Here is a 21,158-nt window from a genome sequence, read left to right as displayed (position 1 = left end):
AATTCAGGAAGTCTGTTAGGAATGTATGAGTTTTCCGGGAATTCTTTGATGATACAGACCACTATATGATCTGTAGTGAACTAAGTATCTCTAGGCCTAGGACAGAGAAAGTAAAATCTGTCTGCAGATGAATAAGGGTAGAAAATCTCCAAGATGAGAAAATTAGACAGAGGTACATAGATATGATTAGAGAGAAGTTTCGAACAGTAGACAGTAAGCAGGTTCAGAATATAGAAAGAGAATGGGTGGCATACAGGGATGATGTAATAGAAACAGCAAGGGAATGCCTAGGAACAACTGTGTATAAAGATGGTAAAAAGCAAACATCTTGGTGGAATGATGAAGTGAGAGCAGCATGTAAACGTAAAAAGAAGGCTTATCAGAAATGGCTCCAAACAAGGGCTGATGCAGACAGGGAATTGTATGTTGATGAAAGAAACAGGGTGAAACAAAGAGTTGTTGAATGCAAAAAGAAGTCATGGGAAGATTTTGGTAATAACCTGGAGAGGCTAGGGTAATAAAGAATCTTAGAAAGGGAGGAAAAAAGAAAATGAACAGTGTTTTGGGTGATTCAGGTGAACTCATAATAGATCCCAGGGAATCACTGAAGAGGTGGAGGGAATATTTTGAACATCATCTCAACGGAAAAGGGAATCTTCCTCAAGCTCATGGGGGGGAGGAAAATGATGTTGGTGAAATTACGCTTGAGGAAGTGGAGAGGATGGTAAATGAACTCCATTATCATAAAGCAGCAGGAATAGTTGAAATTAGACCTGAAATGGTGAAGTATAGTGGGAAGGCAGGGATGAAATGGCTTCATAGAGTAGTAAAATTAGCGTGGAGTGTTGGTAAGGTACCTTCAGATTGGACAAAAGCAGTAATTGCACCTATCTATAAGCGAGGGAACAGGAAGGATTGCAACAACTATCGAGGTATCTCATTGATTAGTATACCAGGCAAAGTATTTACTGGCATCTTGGAAGGGAGGGTGGGATCAGTGGTTGAGAAGAAGTTGGATGAAAACCAGTGTGGTTTCAGACCACAGAGGGGCTGTCAGGATCAGATTTTCAGTATGTGCCAGGTAATTGAAAGACGCTACGAGAGGAATGGACAGCTGTGTTTATGTTTTGTAGATCTAGAGAAAGCATATGACAGGGTACTGAGGGAAAAGATGTTCGCCATACTAGGGGACTATGGAATTAAAGGGAGATTATTAAAATCAATCAAAGGCATTTATATTGACAATTGGGCTTCATTGATAATTGATGGTAGAGTGAGTTCTTGGTTCAGGGTACTTACAGGGGGTTAGACAAGGCTGTAATCTTTCACCTTTGCTGTTCGTAGTTTACATGGATCATCTGCTGAAAGGTATAAAGTGGCAGGGAGGGATTCAGTTAGGTGGAAATGTAGTAAGCAGTCTGGCCTATGCTGACGACTTGGTCTTAATGGCAGATTGTGTCGAAAGCCTGCACTCTATTATCTTAGAACTTGAAAATAGATGCAATGAGTATGGTATGAAAATTAGCCTTTCGAAGACTAAACTGATGTCAGTAGGTACAAAATTCAACAGAACTGAATGTCAGATTGGTGATACAAAGCTGGAACAGATAGATAATTTCAAGTATTTAGGCTGTTTGTTCTCCCAGAATGGTAACATAGTGAGTGAGTTTGAATCAAGGTGTAGTAAAGCTAATGCAGTGAGCTTGCAGATGCAATCAACAGTATTCTGTAAGAAGGAAGTCAGCTCCCGGACGAAACTATCTTTACATTGATCTGTCTTCAGACCAAGTTTGTTTTATGGGAGCGAAAGCTGGGTGGACTTGGGCTATTTTATTTATAAGTTAGAAGTAATAGACATGAAAGTAGCGAGAATGATTGCTGGTACAAATAGGTGGGAACAATGGCAGGAGGGTACTTGGAATGAGGAGATAAAGGCTAAGTTAGGAATGAACTCTATGGATGAAGCTGTATGCTTAAATCGGCTTCGGTGGTGGTGTCATGTGAGGCAAATGGAGGAGGATAGGTTACCTAGGAGAATAATGGACTCAGTTACGGAGGGTAAGAGAAGTAGAGGGAGACCAAGATGATGATGGTTAGATTCAGTTTCTAACGATTTAAAGATAAGAGGTATAGAACTAAATGAGGCCACAGCACTAGTTGCAAATAGAAGATTGTGCCAACGTTTATTAAATTCACAGAGGCTTGCAGACTGAAGACTGAAAGGCATAATGGTCTATATTGATAATGTATGCATGTATGTATGTGTATGCCTGTACCAAGTGATCTTCCCTCATTCTACTCAACTTCACTGCAGTAATGTGCAAAATCTCTTATCTCTAAACTTTAGTTTTGAATCTGATTGTGAGCTGTAGCAGATAAATTATAATCATTTACACAATTATTGATGTATATTAACTCTCTTGGTGCCAGTCGGTAGTGCGAGCATCCACCCTTAAAATTGCCAGAGCCGATCTGGTCGGCCGTTAACAATCCAGTCGGAAGTTGCCAGAGCCGATTACATCGGCCGGCTTAAAATTCTGTGATATACGTAATTTTGAGGCAACCTATAGTGAAGTGCATACTTTTGTTACAACCTGTAGTAAAGGGGCTACACGTCATTGTGTGCCTGGCCTTGCTTTGGCAGTTCTAAGAGGGTGTTATACCTTTCACAAGAGTCGTTTCCTGTGTTTACAAATACCGCTAACCGGTCAGTAAGAGATTGCTCCTTGCAGTGAGTGGTTTTGTGACAGGAAAATGGCATGTTATTCACGTGATAATTTATCAGCAGGTATTGATGACAATAAATTAATGCAGTATTTAGAACAGTGTGAAGTTAACGCTGATGATTTATCGGATAGCGATAGGGAATTTAGTTCAGAGAGTAGCGGCGAAATTATACCGGACACGTCCGCGGAATCACCGCAGCTAAAGGAGAGACGTTTAATTATGTCTAACAGCACTAAAGCTGCTCTGAATATGGTGGTAGATGAAACTAGTGATAACGAATATGATGATGATGATGATGATGTCTCTGGAGAACATTTTGTGGAAATTTGTCCCAATGAACCCGACAACATTCTTCAACCTCCTGTCTCCTTCAAGAAAGTTCTTGGACCTAAACATGCCCTACCGTCTGATTCTCCGCCCGTATCACACTTCTATTTACTTTTCACTTGCTCTCTGCTAAACCTTATAGTCACATATAGTCCTCTATCATTACCTAAATGCCGGACTCCGCGGGCGAAGTGTAGCGTGCCTGCCTCTCACCCGGAGGTCATGGGTTCGATTCCCGCCCAGGTCAAGAATTTTCGCCTGGTCCTGAGGGTTGGTTCGAGGTTCACTCAATCTAAGCGACCCTAGGTGATTGCAATTGAGGAGATATCTGAGGGTAGGGGACCCCGGTCTGGAAACCAAGAATAATTACTGAGAGGATCTGTCTCACTGACCATGATTCACCTCGTAAAGTGCAGGTACCGAACTGAGCAGCGGTCGCTTAGTAGTTCAAAGCAAATCACGGCTTTAGTGCCATACATTTCTTAATTTCGTAAATTCTGTTGTATTGTAAAATTATTTTTCTAATATATACTACAACCGAAAACGAGAAACTACTTTTTCTGAAAACAAAAAACTATAATATCAACTACTATTTTTTACTTATTTAATAATTCAGAATTATTTTAATACTGTGTTGTCCACACGTAGAAAATTTGTTGTCAGTATTTGCCAAACATCGATACATACACGCGAATTTTATCAGTGAGTAAAATCGTCTTGTTTTATTAGTGACATATGTTTGAATTTTTATTTTTTTACGTTTTTATTTTTCTCGTTCAAATTAGTTATTGTATAGAATTGTATTTAGAAATACATTATACATAATTACGTATACTCTTTTGTATCGTAAATTATTTTTTCAAAGTAGATATTGAGAGAGAAAGTGCGAAAATATTTTTCTCTTCCTAAAAATAAACGTTTTCGACAACTATAAATCAACAATAAAACGTTTTTGACTCTTTATATCACTCCAAAACAGTTTCTTATTCTGCGTAGTCGATATGTAGAAAATTTCATGCCGGTATTTGCTATACACCGGTAGATATACGCGAATTTTAAAATACATGTATTTCCACTGAAAACGGCCTGGCACTTTACAGTAGTAGAGTGGAGGCGGAGCTCTGGCCACTTCCAGCTGATGGGGAGCGGCCGACTAGATCGGCTCTTGGCTCCAAGAGGGTTAAAACAGATGTTCAACTTGTTCCAGGTGCTGATATTGGAATGTGCACACCATTTCTTGGTGTGAATACACATTTTCATTTTTCCAGAATGGTCAAGGAAACAGCTGTATTTTAGAGAGAAATCTTGTCTATCAGATAATTTTTTGCTATTTGCTTTATGTCGCACCGACACAGATAGGTCTTATGGTGACGATGGAACAGGGAAGGGCTAGGAGTGGGAAGGAAGTGGCCGTGGCCTTAATTAAGGTACAGCCCCAGCATTTGCTTGGTATGAAAATGGGAAACCACGGAAAACCATATTCAGGGCTGCCGACAGTGGGGTTCGAACCTAATATCTCCCGAATACGGATACTGGCCGCACTTAAGCGACTGCAGCTATCGAGCTCGGTCTATCAGATAATAGACAGTGTATGGGGAATATGACTGACTCCACACTTTGCCTTTTACCAAGACGAGGGGTGTTATGGACAAGGCTTTATTCACAGAAGAAATCCTCTGATGGAAGAAATCCCCCTAATACTAAATTTTAAATCAGGGTGAATGGGGATGAGCTGTAGGGTAGTAGGAGAAAATAAAACAACATGCACTACTTGAACCAACAAAAGATATCTCTGTATTGGAAAAACAATGTATACATCTTAATTTGGCACACAAATATTGTGGACCAAACAGTGCACATAACTGCTAGGTATATATTACAAGAGTGGTTCCCAAACTGTAACATGCATACCAACAGTAGTGGATGGATGGAATATTTCTTCCGAACACTAAAATATCAGATAATGTATATTTAATACTGGCAAAGAATGCAGTATATTGACAATATTGTCAAGATGAAGTTTAAAAAATAAGTACATCTAAAATAAAAATATATGTATAAAACTGCAGTGTTCTTCATAATATTTGGATATCTTATTTTTTATTTTATTTAAAAGCTTTCTTGGTGTATCAAAGGTAGTGTGCTTGACTCATGATCCCAAGTTTGTAGGTTCAGACCTGGCCAAGGTAATACAGTTTTGAATGACAGGCAAGAATTTGGCACTCCATGTCTTAATTGTCAGCATGTAAAAACCTCTGGTAGTCTTCCAAGAAAATTAACTCAACCTTAGCAACCAACCAATAGAGTTCACTTTGCAGCCATATCCTGCCCCCCAAGACAAGAAAGCAAACCACAATAAAAGCAAGTGACCTAGACTCAGTCCAACAGTTGTTGCTCCAGAACCTGGTTTAAGAAGGTGCAAAGAAAATTTTCAAAATTACTAAAGTGTGAACAAAGGACTTCTATGTTCATAATTAATCTCTCTTGCTCTTAATATTACCAATTCACAATTACCAACAAGTTTATACAATGTAAACAATATTGTACATAATTTACATACATGGTTAAAGTCATTTGATAGAATTTGAGGAAGTTCTCATCATCCTACTTACACTGTTCATTTTTTACAGATATGTTACATTTCGTGTTTTGACAGACTGAAAAACTATACGTTACTCTAACTGAGTCAACAATGATAAAGAATGGCTTCCTTCTTAACTAAGTACAGCTAGATGGCAGAAAATTGGAATGTGAAAATTGATTTGCAGTCTTCCTAAATGGCACCACTTCAAGGACCAGTTAATCAACATTTATTTCAGCCAAATATTTAAAGTTAAAAATACACCTGTCAAGAGCCACAGTTGAAGCAGCAGCAGACTTAAGTCTGCATTGTTACTAAACTGGCTATTTAAATAAGTAAATGAAATATACTTAAATATAATCAGACTATTTGTACTTACATGTAGTATGGAAATACTTACACGAACAACTCAGAGTAAAGTTTACAAGTAATCCAATACTTGTGGTAGTGGTGTGGTATCAGTGATACACTATACTTTCATGTGAAATTGAAAACAAAATATAATTTTTAAAACATTTTGTCTATAAAAAGGAAGCATGAAACAGTATAAAAATAAATACCCTATTTACAATAAAAAATCTTTTGGGTCAGAGGTTATTGACCAGCTGCTCATGGGTAAGATGATATGAGCTGGTCGAATTTGAATGGTGCACATGACAGTGACATGCCAGATGGATGAGGGATTCTGTTTCAAGACATTCAATATTCCTTATTCCATACTGTTTCTGGATCCATTGCTAACCGGTTAGCATGCTGGCCTCTGGTCCAAGGGATCTTGGATTTGATACCCAGCCAGGTTGGAGATTTTAACATTCATTGGCTAATTCCTCTGGCTTGGGTACTGGGTGCCTGTGTTATCTTCATCATTAGATTTCATTCTACGTAAGGGCCCCATCATCACAGATGCGTAGGTCGCCTGTGGCCATAACTTGAAAGACCTGCATCGGATCTCTCAGGTGGCCATCTCCTATTATTATTCCATACTGTTGTGTATATTCTGGGATTATCTCACTGAAGGCACAAAAATCCACAGTATAGATCGCAGTAGACAACCACGACTGCTTAACGATCACGATAAGCAGTGTCTAGCTAGAACTGTCCATGATATCTAAGTAGCAACAGTGGTTCAGATCAATGTGGGAGGGACCAGACACATATCCAACAGCTTCTACGGGATATAGGTGCAGAAGACCAGCCATAGTGTCCACGTTGACAGTATAACGCTGGGTGCAGCATCTCACGCAGGATTGTGAGGTTGCCAAATGGACTTAACAATGCCGGGCCGAGTGGCTCAGACGGTTGTGGCGCTGGCCTTCTGACTCCAACTTAGCAGGTTCGATCCTGGCTCAGTCCGGTGGTATTTGAAGGTGCTCAAATACATCAGCCTCGTGTCGGCAGATTTACTGGCATGTAAAAGAACTCCTGTGTGACAAAATTCCGGCACCTCGGTGTCTCCGAAAACCGTAAAAAGTAGTTAGTGGGACGTAAAGCAAATAACATTATTATTAGATCTGAAAACTTGTAGCATGGCCCAGCGAGTCAAAATACAATATTGTTCTGAGCAAATGGCTGGGGTTAAATTTGCCATAAACCTAGTGAGGCCGATCCCAGTTGTCAACAAGGCAACATTCAGGTTAGTAAAGTGTTTTCCTGCTATGGGTATTTTTGCATCGCACTAACCCAGACAGGTCTTATAGTGGCTATGGTATAGGACTGGGAAGGAAGTGATTGTGGTCTTAACTAAGGTACATTTACCTGATGAAAATGGGAAAACATGGAAAATTATTTTCAAGGTTGCCGATAGTGGAGTTCAAACCCACCATCTCCTGAATACAAGCTCACAGCTATGGGACCGAATTCACCATCTCGTTTAGTTGTTATTGGCATCAAGTGTGTTAGTAGGATGTATGTCTGCCAGTCTGTTACACTACACATTTGAAAGGGGGGATGGGTATCCTGTATCCTACAGATAATTTAAATAACTTTCTTCCTTAGAGTTAAAATTTAACTAATTTACTGCAATAATAATAACAACAGGAAACACTCACATTCTACAGTGAAGAAAGGCCGGATTACCACTTTGGTTTTTTGAAACAGAAGTACTTGGTAGAACTTTGGATTTCATCAAGTATTTTTTAATATGAGGGCTATTGGACTAGAAAAAAAAAGAGTGGTTGAATTGGTTGCTATGTTTCTCAAGAACAGAACTCAGAGAATTAGAGTAGGTGAAGCAAGATCTGATCCTGTAATGATTAAGAGTACATCCCTCAAGGCAGTAGTATTGGACCTTTATGTTTTCTTATCTCAGACATGTAAATGATATGATTACAGAACTGGAATCACAGATATGGCTTTTTTGCAGGCGATGTGATACTGTATAGAGTAGTAAGTAAGTTGCAGGAGTGTGAGTGACTGCAGGAAAGACTTCGGGTATGTTGTCAGATGGACATCAAACAATGGTATGATGGTAAACGGGATGAAAAGCCAGGCTGTATGTTTCACCACAAGGAAAAGTCCTCTCAGTTCTAATTACCATGTTGAGGGGGTGAACGTACCTCAAGGAGATCACTGTAAATACTTGGGTGTTAATACTGGGTCATCCAATTATCTTAGAATCAGAGTTTTGTGTTTCAGTGAGAGCAACACTCGTGTGCAAAGTGAAGTGAGAATGAAGGAAAATAATAATAATAATAGGCCTATTTATTTTATTCCACGTCTATGCCCTTACAGAATCTCAAGAGAAATTCATAGTTCCAAGTCGTGGGACAGTTCATAGGTTAGTTAATAAGTTTTGTGAAACGGGATATATTAATGATAAGAAGCAAAGAAGGCGATGCACAATGCTAACAGAAGAAAATCTTAAAGATGTTGGGCGATGGCTGAGAAATTCTCCTACGAAATTTCTTAGCCATCTTTCTCAGCAAACAGGAATTTCTTATGATTCCGTACAAAGGGCTACAAAGTTACTGAAGTTAAAACTCCATAAATGTACAGTCGTGCAAGAATTTAATCCAGGTGATCCTGTGTTTAGGATTAGATTTAGTGAATGGATTTTTAATAAATGCATAACAGAGAAACTGATCTCAAACTCATTTTCTTCTCAGATGAAGCATGGTTTCGCTTATGTGGGTACATAAATTCTCAAAGCAGCAATAATGGAGTACCGAAAAACCTATTCTGCTCCTCTTCATTATGAGAAATTAGGATGAGTAATTTTAAAATGCATCAGAATTTATCAAGCAATCACTCTACCTTGCTTTTGTATTGCCTAGCTTGCGGGAAGTGATAGCTTGCGGGCCGGACCCTCCGCCTCGCCCAAGCTGTGGTTAATTGGATGACCCTGCATAAGGAAAGTCTTCATTGGGGTAATCACATTAATGAGGTTGAAAATAAAGGTTACAGATCTCTTTACATGATTGAGGTTTTTATGGGTTGTAGTAGGGATGTAATGAATAGGGAATAAAGTCTCTGGTATGACCTTAAGTAGAATATGGTTCAAGTGTATGGGACCCACACACAGGATTATTTAATATGAGAACTGGGAAATGCTCACAGGAAAGCAGCACAATTTGTTCTGGGTGATTTCCAACAAAAGAGTAATGTCACGAAAATGTTGCAAACTCTGGGTTGGGAAGACTTGGGAGCAAGGAGACGAGCTGCTCGCCTAAGCCTATGTTCCGAGCTGTGAGTGGAGAGATGGCATGGAATGACATTAGTAGATGAATAAGCTTGAGTGGAGTTTGAAAAGTAGGAAAGATCATAATATGAAGATAAATTTTGAATTCAAGAGGACAAATCGGGGCAGGTATTAATTTACAGGAATAGGAATTAGGTACTTCAATAATTTATCAAGTTTCCAAGTTCTTTGAAATAATTTAAAAGACTAGGTAAACAAGTGACAGGGAATCTGCCACCTTCGCAAAATGCAGATCAGTGATGATTGATTGATTGATTGATTGATTGATTGATTGATTGATTGATTGATTGATTGATTGATTGATTGATTGATGTGGTAAAACAACTCTCATGATAATGTCAGAAAAGAAGTTTTAAATGTTAAAACTGCTTTAACAGTGTCAACGTCTAGTCTGTTCTTTCTTGTCACTCAAAATTGAATTCACGAGTGAAAGCACAAACTCGACTGAAGCATTAGTCCAAGGGGAAAGAACAAATTCAACTACAGTCAAGACAGCTGATGCATCTACATTGTTTTTCAATAAATTTTCTAAAAGCTGGCACTTGACTGACAAATTATCATTCTCATATGAGGAAACTTTGATAGAGAGTACAACAGACTCATGCATAAAGGCATGGTAATCTTTCATAACATCCTGATGCATGAAGCAAAAACCGGCATAAAATTTTAATTTTGCTGAATCCTTTTGGAACACTGGGACAGATGACTGTAATCCAGTACTGTCCCAGAAAATCTAGGATGTACGGCAACCCTACTCAAGAAGCCCCCTTTATGGGCTTCGTGTTTCCTGTCAGTAACGGAATATTCCAACAGGATAATGCACTGTGTCATCAGGCTGCAGTTGTTCAGGATTAGTGTTTGGAGCATTCAAGAGAGTTCCAACAACCCAGGGCCCTCTGAACCAAAGGTAACTACACTGACCATTCAGCCTAGGGCTAGACATATGTAAAATCTATTAACAACTGAAAAGGTTTTGAACACATCATAATTCATTTGGATGAAAACATTACTTACTGAATAGGCTAACAACATTGTGTTGCAGTGTCTATTTTAATAATGAGCTGTTAGAATTGGGGAAATATTTAGCAATGCTGAAACACAGTTCGTTTTGAACAATTGTTTGTTATTACCCATGATATAAAGGTAAGGAACAAATTACTTCATCAAAGGATGACATTTTTCACACTGAGGGAGGGACAGAGTAAGTTAAAATAAGTGTATAAAATGTGATGTTTAATCAATTTATAAATACTGTAATTCAATTGGGAGGAGTGAACAACAGAGGAGTGACTTAACTAGGTACAAACATAAAGGATGCAATCATAGTAGCCCAGAATAACACAAGGAAGAACTTTGTCTCCAGAAATCCCTCACACTCGAGTCCTCTCATCCTATGCACTGACCATTTCATCCAGACAATCTGAAACCTGCTAGTTTCTAGATATAAGACCTTGCAACCATGCATTGTTTCTTTCTACATCCTTACAACTGTTGCAGCTGCCAAGGCCAAAGATCTGGAAGTCTTACAGGCCAAAGATGAGATAGTAATTCCCACATACAACGTTTTCATCACTGTGTTCATGATTTGCCTGGGCTACAATGCTGAATTTTGTGACACCAACATCTATATTCTTCTGTGTTTCAACTCAACCAGTATAAAAAGAACCTTCTTCAGCCAGTCATTTCAATAGAAGGCCTTCTTTAAGGCCTCTCTCATTATTGCTTGCACAAAGTGGTCCCACTGTACCCATGCATTTTCACTTTCTCAAAATTAACAAACCTGCATTTCTAGACTTAATAAAAAAAAAGTCAGCTGAAGTTTTATCACAGAAACTCCTTCCTTGAATATCTCAACACATTATCAATGTCATATGGCACATAAAATTCAATTTTATCTTCCTACCAACACACTCTCATGAAAGGCATTGCTGCAAGGACCTACATAACTGGATTTGCACTCAATCAACCAGAGAGCAACTCTTCTGTCTCACATTTGTCACCAACTATTTGGATCAATCCTCTCTGCCAACAGTGGTTTCATATCCTCTCTTCCTCCTACTAAGCTGCCTGCTTGATCTCCCTTACTTCAGACTTCCTTTCATGTTGATCAGCATATGTGCAAGACCTGTGATATTAATCAAAGCAGCAGCATTTTCATCTCACCTATCCTGTCAAAAGAGATATTGACTGGTCGATCAACACCAGTGCAAGAATGTTCCTCTCTGTCAAATGGCTCGATACCACATCTTTATGGACATTGAAGCAGAGGTAAACAAAACAGCAACGGCCTATACTTCCCTGACAATTCTTTTGTTGAACATTTTGATACCTGTCTTGCACAAAGAAATTTTGAGATAAGGCCTGGCCAGAGCATTAGGAAGTTCCACCTTGACCATTCTTTTTGACTTTTCTCTTTGTCACCAACTGTAATACCTCTACATCCAGCATTTTACCCATTCCTATTGAATGCTTGTTGGTTTATGAAATCTATTCACACATAATTTCACTTTCCCTCAGACTAGTGAAAATGAAATGTTAAAATATTTATTTTTGTGACATTCTAAGCTACTAGGTAATGCTTGGGGTCTTATGGTTTATCATCATCACCATTATCATCACCACTCGGAATTCTTATGAAAGAACTGCAAGTATTTCCATACTACTACTAAAGCGAAATATGTGGAAAGTAGCGCTCTCCTCGTATGTGTGCAATTTGTGATGTGGATTTCTTCAATGGAACTATTAAGCACTCATCAAAGTGAGTTACGGCTTTTTTATATTGATTCTGTCTAAATACTATACAAAATAACTACGATCAGTGTAGAATCCAACTAATAACTAGTATGCAGGATAAAAAGTTTGAGAACCTCTCACTTAACAAAATGTACAAGATTTGAAGGAAATTTTTACAACAATCCATATGAACCCTTCAATCAACAAGACAGGGTCAGAATAACAAATCAGAGATTTTACATCCACATTCTGCAAGCATGACAAGCAGCATCTCACATGAATCACTTCCTAAAAAAGTCGATTTTGACATTTTAAGTCAATGAATGTGTTAACCTCACCTTCTTTGAATCCAACTTTGAAAATTACTCTTTGAGTCAACTGCAGTAAGAGCTACACAAAATTCAGATCTATCTATATATTTTGAGAAAGTTGCTGCCTATTTACTGTAACGTTCCTCGCCCACCAAATTTAAAAAGAAACTTCAATCTAATACTCATTTGTTATTCTCATTACACTTTTCCTATTGCAGCAGTGACCTGCTGAAGGTTTAGACGTGGCAAAAAAAAAAAAAGATCTCGCCAAGAATATCTGATCATTAAGATGACTTCAAAATCACCATCTTACTTGGTTAGTCAGCATTTTTTCACTTGTGAAAAGGAGATACTGTATGTATCCTGTATGGCCGAATTGATGACACAAAAATTCTCTAGTAGGGCAAGGATTACCAAAATTGACTTTTCTAAGCTCTATGCTAACATTTTCTGCAAGAATATGTATGGTTTTGCCAAACTGTACAATTTTCCACATACATACAGGATAAAATAACAGAAAACTGAACTTGAGTAGCTCTTTCTACAATGCTCAACATTCACAAATATCTATTAAGCATATGCTCTTGAAACCATCTACCTTCCACTTCCTAAATAAGATTACTGTAAACGTTTAATACTGCCCTTGTTTGAATTTAACTTCCACTTTCAATCAGCAAGGAGGAAAAAGAAAACACACCTCTCTCTCTTTCTTGGCAGAAGGATAAAATAACCCCTTTCTTAAAGAATTTGTAGTCTGAGACTTGAAATAAAATTGTTATGTCTGTATGAAATGCTACTTTAAATGCAGTCAAAACTTCCCAGACATACAAATGTTAGGATGACATACACCCAACATTACAACTCATCACGTTTCTTCACTATCACTTTATTTTGTTTCTTACCATCAGAGAAATTTTGTATAAATCTATCAATGATCTCCTCCCTTTCTGTCCTTTCTTTCACATCACTATCTGTCCACTTATTATTAATAGTTGAGAGTTTTTGATCACCTGTTTTGTCACTGGCAGTTTCTGTATCCTTTTCTGGAGACTGTTCTTTGTCACTGCTAGCCAATGTCTTTCGTTGGTCCACACCTGCTTGGGTATCCCTGCCCACTTTCCCTGACCCCAGTTCAGAAAGTTCTGCTAACAACCAGGCTTGCAACTGTGTGAGTGAAACAGATAGGTCCTGCCCATCTTCAGACTGCTGCTTGTTCAAAAACTGGTGGTAAAGTCGCAATATGGGTGCAGGAACAACAACTTCTCCTTGTCCACTACCCTGCATCAGTCGTGACAGCAACAGCTCTCGTAATTTCAACCATCGATCATCCACTAAGTTTAGTGTCTGTGTTGGAGGTGGGGCTGGAGTTACACTACTGCTACTACTACTACTACTACTACTACTACTACTTCTACCACCACCATCACCATCACCTTCATCACCACCTTCCTTATTTCGTGAAATACGGATCATTTCCACACCACTTCGATCTAGTTCCACTGTGGCACGAAAATCACCAACATTCACCTGGGTCACTTCTGCTTTTCCAACAACAGTCTGCAAACACAGAGAGATAATAATACATACTAAATAGCATTTATGATAAGGACATACTGGTTTACAGAATTCAGAATCATAAATGAACGGAGAAATGAAACTGAACTGCCCAACATGTGAATCATCCCTAATTGTCCATCACAAAATATTGTACAGACTTATGGAAGGTAAGACAATGGTATCCTATAATTTATGGTTACATTGGATTACAAAAGGTCTCTACCATTAGCACTCTACTGTTATTGACAAATCAAATTATCACCTGACTCCAAATTTCATGCATATTTTGTATATAAGACCAGTTTTAGGTCATATTTCCACAATTCTGGAGGACATAAAAACAAATTTTGATTAAATTTACTAAAAGTACCATGATATCACTATTTTCTAGCAAACACCATATGTGTGAATGTTATCTGTCTACCCCTTAGTCTAGTTTCCTGATAAAGGGTCGGGGATGAAGAGAGATGAAATTATATGGGATGCTTTTACAGCCGGATGCTCTTCCTTGATGCTAACATCAGTTGAGAGGTTAATGAAGATGAAATGAACGATGGTGAATGAAATTAATAGGAACTATCCTGGCATTTGCCTGGAAGTGAAAATGGGAAACCACAGAAAACCATTCACAGGCAGCTGACGGTAGAGTTCGAACCCACTTGTCTCCTGAAAGCAGTGCTTGGCTCCATAGCCATAGCATGTTAGCACATGTGGCTACTCCACTCGGTTGTGTGAATACTATTACTATGTAAATATTACATGACCAGTTTACTTAAAGCACAATAATCAAGATAAAAACATAGCCATGTATGCCACAAAAGCAATATAACTACAATGCAAATGAAAGTACTGACTTCACAGGATGTTTTTCTCACACTATTGTATTTTCCCACCTTCTCTTTCCGCCCACATGCTTATAATACACAAAATGAAATGCATAGTTTCAGGCAAACTGTCTCAGCCTGGCTGCATATGGCTTGACTAGGCTAAAACAAAAATCATTCTCTCTCTCCTCTATTCAACACAATACTAAGTGATCAAAACTACTGCATATTGCAGTAGGTATCAAAGTCATGACCCTTACTAATAGGGCTTGTAAGGCCGACACCATATGAACTTAATTGTTGTGATTATTATTATTATTATTTTTTTTTTTTTTTGCTAGTGGTTTAACACCACACTAACACATCAACAGTTTTCCGGGATGGAAGGATGGGAACGGGCTAGGATTGGGAAAGGAGCGACTGTGGCCCTAATTAAGGTACAGCCCCAGAATTTGCCTGGTGTGAAAATGGAAAACCATGGTAAAACCATATTCAGGGTTGCTGACAGTGGGATTCAAACCCACTATCTTCTGAATGCAAGCTCACAGCACATACATGTTGTTTTGATAGTTCTACAATGCAGATGTGAAATACTGTACATTGTCAAGTCTCAGTTTCATTCCAGATTTTATTGTGGAATATTCATTTAACATTATGTGCACTTGGCAGTTGATATTTTAAAATGGAAACTTCACATTATCGTTCCGGGATCTTTGATATATCTGAACGACCACAAAGCACAATTTTACAAAAAAAAATTGATTTGCATACTGGTAGTGATTCTCGTACGGTTAGTGCAAATTTCACATTGTCAAAGGTTTCTCCGTAGCCTCAGCACAACGATGCTGTCAAAAACGTTCTTCCCAAAAGTAGTTTCACATCATCCTGTGAAAACCTGGCTGATAGTGAATGTACATCGACATAATTTAGCGTGTCTGCTGAATCATTCAGAAGTGGTAAGTGTACTGTTCTGATTCTGGAACCATCAACATCTTCAAGTTCCAGTGAACCACACACTTAAGATACTGGATTTCATGCAGGAAAACCACACGCTTAAGATACTGGAGTTCATTTAGGGAAAGAATTGTCTAATGAAAAAAAAAAATGAAAAAAAAAAACCTGGAACATTCACTCCCGTATCCGACTTAAGGCGGATAACAATAACAAGTGCCTTAAGGCGTTTCATGAGAAATATCAAGTTTCAAAGTTCAATATGCATTTAGCATCTCAGGCTTACCAATAATTCTTATTTCAAGCTAATACCGTAACATTCATATGTGAAGTACACTAGTGTCCAAAAGTTAAGCATAATCACTAAACGAGGCTATACCACCTGATAGGAATGTCAGACGGATTGCTGAACAAACGGAAGCTGAATTACACACCATATGTCACACAACTTGTCTAAAAACAGTGTCAGAAAGGTTCTGATAGCTAAGGTGCACCTTTGACAACAACTAACAAAACTCAGCAATGTCTTCCACAACAAAATATGCTGTTAATAGGGTGTATGGTTACCCCTAACAGCCACACATGCTTCGCAGCGATGTGGCATGCTCTCTATCAGATGGTCCAAGAGCTCTTGTGGCAGTTGATCCCATTCCTCTGAAAGGGCAATGCGAAGGTGTTGGAGGGTGCTTGGTGGAGGCTGACGGGATGAAATTCGCCTCCCCAATGCATCCCAGGCATGTTCTATAGGATTCAGATCCGCAGACCTTGCTGGCCAGTGCATGTGATTAATGTCTTCCCCAGCCAGAAATTCATCCACCAGAGCAGCACGGTGAGGTCGGACATTATCATCCACTAAGAGGAAGTCTGGACCAACCACACCTCTGAAGAGTCGAACATGTGGTCTCAGTACCTCATCCCTGTATCTCCGAGCATTAACAGTGTTCCTCAGACCACCCATGAAGATGTGCAGGTCCGTACGGCCATTCAATATGATGCCGCCCCACATCATGACGCCACCACCATACTGGTCCTGTTCCATGATGTTCCTGTGGTTGTATCAGCTACCCGATTCTCTCCAGATTAATGTGTGATGGGAATCGTTTTACAAACTGAAGCGGGATTTATCTGTAAAGAGCACATGCCTCCATTTATTCATGGTCCAGTTTCGATGTTGGCGGCTCCACAGTAAACGGGCCCGTCTCTGTGCTGGAGTGAGCGGGACGCACACTGCTGGACGTCGGGCAAACAGCTCTGCAGTTCTGAGCCTCCGGTACACAGTTTGCCGGGAAACGGCAACCCCTGAGATGGCTGCAAGCTCCGCCGACAATTGTCTTGCAGGTGCTCTCTGATTTCGTCGGGCAGTTAAGGCCAGATATCAGTCCTGCTGTGGGGTGGTTAGCCTTGGTCGATCTGGTACTGGCTTACGACTAACATCTCCTGCGTCTCAAAATCGTCTCCAAAGCTTGGAAATGACACTTTGTGGCACATTCAAGGATACGGCTACTTCAGTCTGTGTCCGGTCTGCTTCCAGGCGACAGAGTATTCTACCCTGAAAAAAAAAAAAAAAAGGGGGGGGTCCAAATGGCGTCGTCGTGGCATTATGTTGTCACGTTCACCACAAGGCTACATTCCGCACACTATAACAGGGCAAACATGACTGAGGGAATATGGGACGCAGGCACTGGCTGTGTTTATCTTTCTGTTAGTAAAAGCAGGGAACACTCCTTTCCTATACAGTGCGAACATGTAAGGTTGGTAGGTGCATATGTCGTGCGATTTGCAGTTTCTTTCCTGTTGCCCTGCTTACTCATAACTTATGCTTAACTTTTGGACACTAGTGTAATTTTCCATAAGCTATGCTTTTAACATTCAAAGACCCATCATTACTGCCTACTGGCCATGGGTATGTATTGCGAGGCACAAGTATACTTGCACGACCATAGGTCAGTAACACAGAAAATAAACGGTGGCTGATATGCATGGATGTTGATGGGGTGGAAGGAGTACCTTTGGTTGTGTTGGATCTGGCAAGCAACTCTTATGTCAACTTTGTAATATGAAATTTGAGAACTGAAAACCTGTTTTCGAGTGATTTTCAGAACAAAAAAGTGTCTGTATCACAAAAAATGTTTGGAGGTAGCCGGTACTTTGGTAGATATTCCACATGGGGGGAAAAATTATAAATGTGCTAACAGATACTGTAACAATGCAAAAGAAACTGGAGAACAGGAAATATCTTAAAGACATGACATGGCATAAGCCCAAAAGCCTATACAGTATCATGTCCTTAAGTACGGGCCGTGAAAGCATTAATGACAACAGGAAATATCTTATTCCTATTATTGAAAGTGTTTTGTTCTGCAAGAAAAGGAGTATAGCATTGTGAGGAAACAGGGATTCAGGACAAATAGGGGTTGACCAAGAACCAGAAGAAACTGATGGCAATTTCAGGACACTTTTTCGCTTTTCAGGTAAGACTGATTCAGAGTTAAAAAGTTGTCGACGTGCAGTGCCGGAAATGCACAGTAGACCAGTTACAGAATACAGACTGAAATAGCTTAAGAGTGCAACAACCTGACTGTTTGAAATCTTGTGAGAGAACTTACTGCCTCCAGCTGCACTTCTCTATTTTCATCAATGAGATGTCAGACATAACAGGCTTTGAACAATTATCACCATTTGTTCATCATGTTGATAGAGAAAATTTCATTGTGAAAGAAAACTTTCTACAATTTGTACCATGTTATGATGTGACCAGAAAAGGAATCACAATAGCGACGTTGAACAAGTTGCATTCATTAAATACAGACATAAATAAGCACACAGCCTCACCTTAGCTGTATCCAGTGCCTGTGAAGTACCTGCCATTAGAAACTCCATGGGTACAATATCAAGTTTGTATGAATTTCTTCATACACCTAAAGGCAATATGTTTTAAAATCTGTGATAAGTGAAATGAAAACTACATTATCATGCTGTGAAATACTCTATCAACTTTGTGCAACACATTGTTTGGAAAGGTATAACTTCATGGTGGAATTGTATGACCCTATTATTGCAACCCTTCAAAGCACATCAGAATGGAAAGACAAAGGCTCGTTCTCACAAGCAAATTCACTTGTATGTACTCTGACTGACTGTCAATTTGTAATATTGCTGTTTTGTATTCAGAGACTGTTTCTTTAAGTTTCCCACTGTGTAAATTCTTGCAGAATTCAACTACTGATTTTGAGGAAAAACATTAAACCTTGCTGAAGACATTAAGAGTGAATTTTTATTTGTGTTTCTAAAGTCTTGAACATATTGGGTTCCTCCATTCATAATCCCTCACATGGCACCACAAGCAAAATACTGTGTGAACTTGGACTTAACATCAGTGAAGCCAGAGCTTTACTTTTGTATCTCTACTTTTATTCCATTTCTGGATACCTTCATGTCCCAACTAGATTTGTGTTTCTTCAAACACAAGGAAGGCTTTCAGTGCCTTTTACCTGTGAACCCAATCTTTCTACCCCTGCTGTCTAAAGTTTCTGCTTTCACTTTGCTCACAGAGTTCTACACCAGTGGTTGCCAAAAAAGACCTGAATAATGAATTTAAATTATGGTACTGAGGCCCGGTTTCTCCAACTGTAGGTTAAATTTTACTTAACAAATGTTAACTAACAATTGTTATTAATTTAACACTTTGTTTAAAAGTGCCCTGTTTCACGAACACATTTCCAACATTTCTTATAAAACAATTGTTAAAGACAAATTAACACATTTCAGTGAAATTTCTGAACGCGTTTGGCAGTGAGCGTCTTTTGTTTCTTTATATAAAGCGCTCCTAGTGGTGTGTTGAAGTAGTATTTTGTCACATAGATCGTTGCCTACGCTATAATAGAAGGCCTGGACAAGCCGACACATTTCTGGGCGAACAAAGTAGTTCAGGCAATTGCCACTTGGATCGCGTTTATGTTCTGTTGTTCTCATGTTCTGTCTATATCCTTATATTGAAGATTCATACAATAACGCGAAATAATACATTTTATTATCATTATGCCTGGTGTGAATCAAATATAGAACACACTACACTTCATATATTTATTTCATTTAGTACTTGATTATCACACAAGAATAAAGAATAGGGAAATAGGCCTAAATAGAAGTACTCACAACATTTTTCCCTATTTCTATAATTTCAACACTTTTCTGCTCGGAAGCTTGCTCTTGAATTTGTTTAATAAATCACAGTCTTTAGTCTCTTTCTTTGCATTACTATCAATAACAGGCCTGAAAAATTTTGTACCGTGATGTGTGCTTGATCACAGTCGCGATACTGAAACGTCTCTTTAAACTTTGGAGCAGTGAGGAATTTCAGCTTTCGGACAAGGTTACATTTTCTGAGATATCCTAATGCCCGCATTGTAAATACTAATACATTTTTAAGAAGAAGATGAATTTGCGCCAGCACTTTGTCGGGGAGCAGAATTCCCCTCACTGTACTTACACTGTAATCTGATTCGACAAAGTGCAAGCTACATATTCTGAAGTTATCATTAGGAGCCTAAAGAGATCCTTCTTGCTACCCTGTCGAGAAATAGTAAGCCTCCATTTGTCCCCTAAACTCGGATCTTTAGGAAAAAGATGAAAATTTATATTTGTGTATATTTCTTCGCTGTGCCAGATGTGCAGTTAGGCACGCAACAATAAACCACCTTAACCCACAGAATGGAAAGAGAAACTTGACGGCAATTGGACCCAGGGGCTCTGAAATTTGGATCGTGGGTTGGCGACCACGGGGCCCTTAGCTGAGTCCTGGCATTTCTTCCACTTACTTGTGCCAGGCTCCTCACTTTCATCTATCCTATCCGACCTTCCTAGGTCAACTCTGGTTCTTTGCCGACCCCGACACTATTAGGTTTCCGAGGGCGAGGGAGTCTTTCATTTTCACGCCCTTTGTGGCCCTTGTCTTCCTCTGGCCGATACTTTCATTTTTCGAAGTGTCTGGTCCCTTCCAGTTTCTCTCTTTGATTAGTGTTATATAGAGGATGGTTGCCTAGTTGTACTTCCTCTTAAAACAATAATCACCACCACCACCTTCACGGTAATTTGAAAGCACATAACTAAACAAATGTTAAGTGCATCTCAGCAACCATCCATATATTGCAAACCGTGAGACCAAATAAATTAAAAAATGACAAAACTCTTCATATTTCATGTAAGATAAGGCTTTTCCTTATAAAACGAAGTTTAATATGTTATTTCTTCTCATAAAACATGTTGCAGTAACACACGTAATCATAGAATTCGCGCCAAACAACAGAACATAAACGCGAACCTAGCAGTGGAAAAGAGAAAAACTATTACCCCGCTTTTAATGCAAGAAATTGGTTCTCTGTCCAGGCCTTCTAGTATCTAGGAGGGTTTGCATAGACACATGGTTGACATTATTATAGGTTATGGTTAGC

The 21,158-nt window shown here is 39.0% G+C and overlaps 1 protein-coding gene across 1 annotated transcript in view; it reads right to left on the bottom strand.

The window, feature by feature from the left end:
• Positions 1–10,268: 10,268 nt before the first annotated feature.
• Positions 10,269–21,158, bottom strand: part of Edem2 (ER degradation enhancer, mannosidase alpha-like 2) — a 212,239-nt gene continuing 201,349 nt past the window's right edge. Inside the window, exon 19 of the mRNA XM_068225114.1 lies at positions 10,269–13,933. Within this exon, the coding sequence (XP_068081215.1) occupies positions 13,232–13,933 (702 nt within the window). The 3' untranslated portion in view covers positions 10,269–13,231. The remainder of the gene's footprint in view (positions 13,934–21,158) is intronic.

The sequence above is a fragment of the Anabrus simplex genome, chromosome 1, assembly GCF_040414725.1.
Source record: "Anabrus simplex isolate iqAnaSimp1 chromosome 1, ASM4041472v1, whole genome shotgun sequence".
Classification (NCBI taxonomy): Eukaryota; Metazoa; Arthropoda; class Insecta; order Orthoptera; family Tettigoniidae; genus Anabrus; species Anabrus simplex.
The sequence above is the reverse complement of the archived record's forward strand: the minus strand, read 5'-3'. Positions and strand labels throughout refer to the sequence as shown.